General features: G+C 40.9%; 1 protein-coding gene across 1 annotated transcript in view; it reads right to left on the bottom strand.

The window, feature by feature from the left end:
• The window catches only part of FAM84A (family with sequence similarity 84 member A), an 11,809-nt gene extending 8,810 nt beyond the window's left edge, over nt 1–2,999 (bottom strand). Inside the window, 1 exon segment of the mRNA XM_014956747.1 lies at nt 2,814–2,999. Within this exon segment, the coding sequence (XP_014812233.1) occupies nt 2,814–2,999 (186 nt within the window).
• Nucleotides 3,000–3,392: the final 393 nt, after the last annotated feature.

The raw sequence follows: 3,392 nt of genomic DNA, 5'->3' as shown, positions 1-3,392 counted from the left end.
CCCGGGGTTGCGGGACACCGCGGCGGCTCGGTGTGGGAAGACGGGGGGGGCGCTTCCCGGGGGATAAAAGAGCGTGGGGCCACCGCGGTGTGACGCTGTCAAGCGACCCCGGCACCGAAAAGAAAGAAAAAAGGGGAGGGGGGGGGGAATAAAAAAGTAATTTCAATCAAAAAACCCGCCCAGGCTTCAGCCGCAGGGTTGCACGTGTCCAAGAGTTGCGCTGTCCCTCGGGGCTCGGAGGGGAGATGCCCCTCACCTATCTGTAGCAACCTCAGGTTGTGCCTGTGCAGTCTAAACTGATCCTCTGGGTTTCCCTACACTCAGGAGGGACAGGCATCTCCACCCTACAGGCAGGAGGGACAGGCATCTCACAGAATCACAGAATCTTCTAGGTTGGAAGGGACCTTAGAGATCATCTTGTCCAACCGTCAACCTAACTGACAAAAATAGACACCCACACAACAAACAAGGAGCATCATCACTAAACCATACCTAAACCATCTCCACCCTACAGGCAGCAGAGACAGGCATCTCCAGAGGGCTGCTCCTCCCGCCTGTTGCACGACCCGTTTTAGGAAGGGATGAAGGAGGTGACCGTCTCTTGCCATCGCCTAGATGCGACGTTGAAATGTTAGATGGTTGATGTTAGGTGAGACGAGTCCCTCTGTCTTTCCACATCTGGCTGAAACAGTGGTCATGAGTTGTCCTCAGAGGTGACCAGAGACGCGCTCTGTCTTGTCTTAAGTAAAAAATGAGACTGCTTGACAGAAACAGTCCACCCCTTCCTAAAATGTGTGAAATCTAAGAACTGTTATCTATAGTAGTTAATACCAATGCACACTTTTACACCTAATTTTGCACATTATAGAAATGAAACTCAGAAATGATTAGCTCATTTGACCACAATTTCCCTGTGAGGCAGTGTCAGTGTAACCTAGTTCTTCTGAGTTCCTAGTCTTGCTCTCTAATGTGGACTTCTGAGAAGTGAGTATTTAAATATTTTAAAACACTTCATGAAAAAATCTAATGACGTTCTTTGGTTCATATGTGAATCATCTTAAAATATCATTTTTAATCTGGGAGTAAATTTACTACTTTCTTCACAGTGGGAACATTTTTGTCATCATAGGTATTTCTGCTTTCGGTGTTTGTAGATTATAACTCTCTTCACTGCTGGCCTTTTTCCAGTCTTCAGGTTGAATTAACTGAGAACAATAATGCCATCACACTATTCTCATGATAGAGAGATGTACATCCTTAAATAAATACAGTGAATTTCAGTTTTTTGGGGTACAAGTTGTAGAGCTGAGTTCCTATGGGTCAAATACTGAGTTTCTCAGACAGACATGTTTACTTTGAATGACCCTTTTCTTTTTCGATTCAAATATTTATATGTCTATCTTTCTAGAACAGCATTTTTTTGTTCTCATTATTTTTTTAACACATGCAAAGGCATCACATCATAAATAGAAGAGAAAAAAATGGTGTGTTTAGTGCTATGACATTCTAAGACTGACATTAGTTATTTTTCACTGTGGCAATTATACTAATCTGTTGATGGTTACAGACTTCCCATGTCTCATAAACCCAGGGGCTACAGCCTGGCTACAGGAATTAAGCTTATTTACATCAGTTAAGGGTGTAGTATTCAGGGTCTGTAGAACTAGAAAGCGAATTTGAAAAAACCCCAAACAAACAAGGATTCTATTCAAATATATGCATTTAAAAGTTTCACAGGACTAAGCATAACAGATGGATGCTATTAATCTCTGGAGTTGTGTAAATGATTGTCAGAAATTATATGTTCTTTTATGGCATGACCTTCACCAACTGCAACATTTTAAATTAAGTTATGAAAACACTCTAATAGGTTTATAGTTAAGGCTGCAAAACAGTGTTTAAATATTTTGATTATTTTTTTTATATAGCTGTTAATGTGCTTCATTGTTAAAGCTAATCCAAGTTGAAGGCCATTTCACGTAGGTACATCTTTCATCAACAGTTTCTGTTTTCTAAACACTTTACATTTTCCCCATTTAAAGTCTGCATCTTTTTAGGTTGCACTCACACAGTTCACACTTCCCACATTTGCCAATCATCAAGGCTACGTGGAGTAATTTTTAGATAGTTCTAAACAAACAAAACATTATTTCATCTTTTCCATGCAAAATAGTGGAGAACAGACTGCTTCAGCAACCTGCAGGTGCAGAAGGAAGGAGTCTGGGTCGAAGGAAGGCTTTGCACTTCTAACTAGGTGGAATATGTCCTGCCATATTTTAACCATTTTCGTTGTGTCTTCCATGCTCTTGCAAGTCTGCTCAATGATGGTATGCTCTCTCTTGCTGAAGTGCTTACAACCCCTGACAATCCACATCTCTCCCTGACCTCTACTCAACACATTTCCAACACCCATTTTCTTAGCTCCTTTCAGTTCTCTTGGCTGCACAGTCTATCAGCCCTTCATGCTCTTACCTCCACCCCTCAAGAAGGACTTTTCCCCTCAGTTTCCCATCAATCCCAAATTTAAATTATGAATGTGAAGACATTGCCTTAAAAAAAACTCAACAAACAAACACAACAGGAGAAAACCTCAGACTTATAAGCATAGTTATATAAAACTATGATTAAAGGACACTACAGATAAATCATAGAAATTGTGTAAATCAACTGCTTGAAATAAACCTCTCCGTTTGAAAGCTTCTGTTGATGTTAGAGGTTGTTACAAAAGCAGTACACAGTATCCACGGAAGTGTATTGTCGTGGCCTACAGGAGATGCTTGTTTTGTCCGAGCTATTGTGATTAATAGGTTTACTTTAGATGATGTACTTCTGGGAGCTACTGGAGGCTTATTCAGCAAGGCAGTGAGTGAAGCTTGGCTGCTCTCAGACCAGGGCACTGGCAGTGCAGTGTCACTGTGTTCACACTCCCCTTGATCAGCTTCAGCCTCATTAACCAGGGTCATAATCTCTCCTTGCACCAGGAGATAGTAATTTGTCATGTTACTAACCCTAGTCCATTGTTACTAATCCTAATAATTTTTTCCTCATTCCAAGCATAGGAAGGAAACCTGGTAACATCATCATCTCTGGGTCTGTCCTGGTCTCCTCGGAAGGACTGAACCTTTGCTATTCATTCGGAGGGAGTGAATAGCAATTTTTCCATTGCTATTTTTTTCTTTTGTGTCTTTTTTCATCCTTGGCATTTTGACACTGTTGCATTTATGTTTAATTTACCACAGTGAAAACTCTTAAAATATGCAACAAAATAGATACCCAGTAGCTTGTTTTTTAAACCTTATTTTTAAAATGTTCTTATCATCTTGCCTTGAGCTGAGATTTGGAGCCTTGGACCCCCGTTGCTAAAAGCAGAACTTAAAACCTCTGTTGATTTG

The sequence above is a fragment of the Calidris pugnax genome, unplaced genomic scaffold (assembly GCF_001431845.1).
Source record: "Calidris pugnax isolate Ruff unplaced genomic scaffold, ASM143184v1 scaffold171, whole genome shotgun sequence".
Classification (NCBI taxonomy): Eukaryota; Metazoa; Chordata; class Aves; order Charadriiformes; family Scolopacidae; genus Calidris; species Calidris pugnax.
This window is presented reverse-complemented; position numbering and strand designations above follow the sequence as displayed.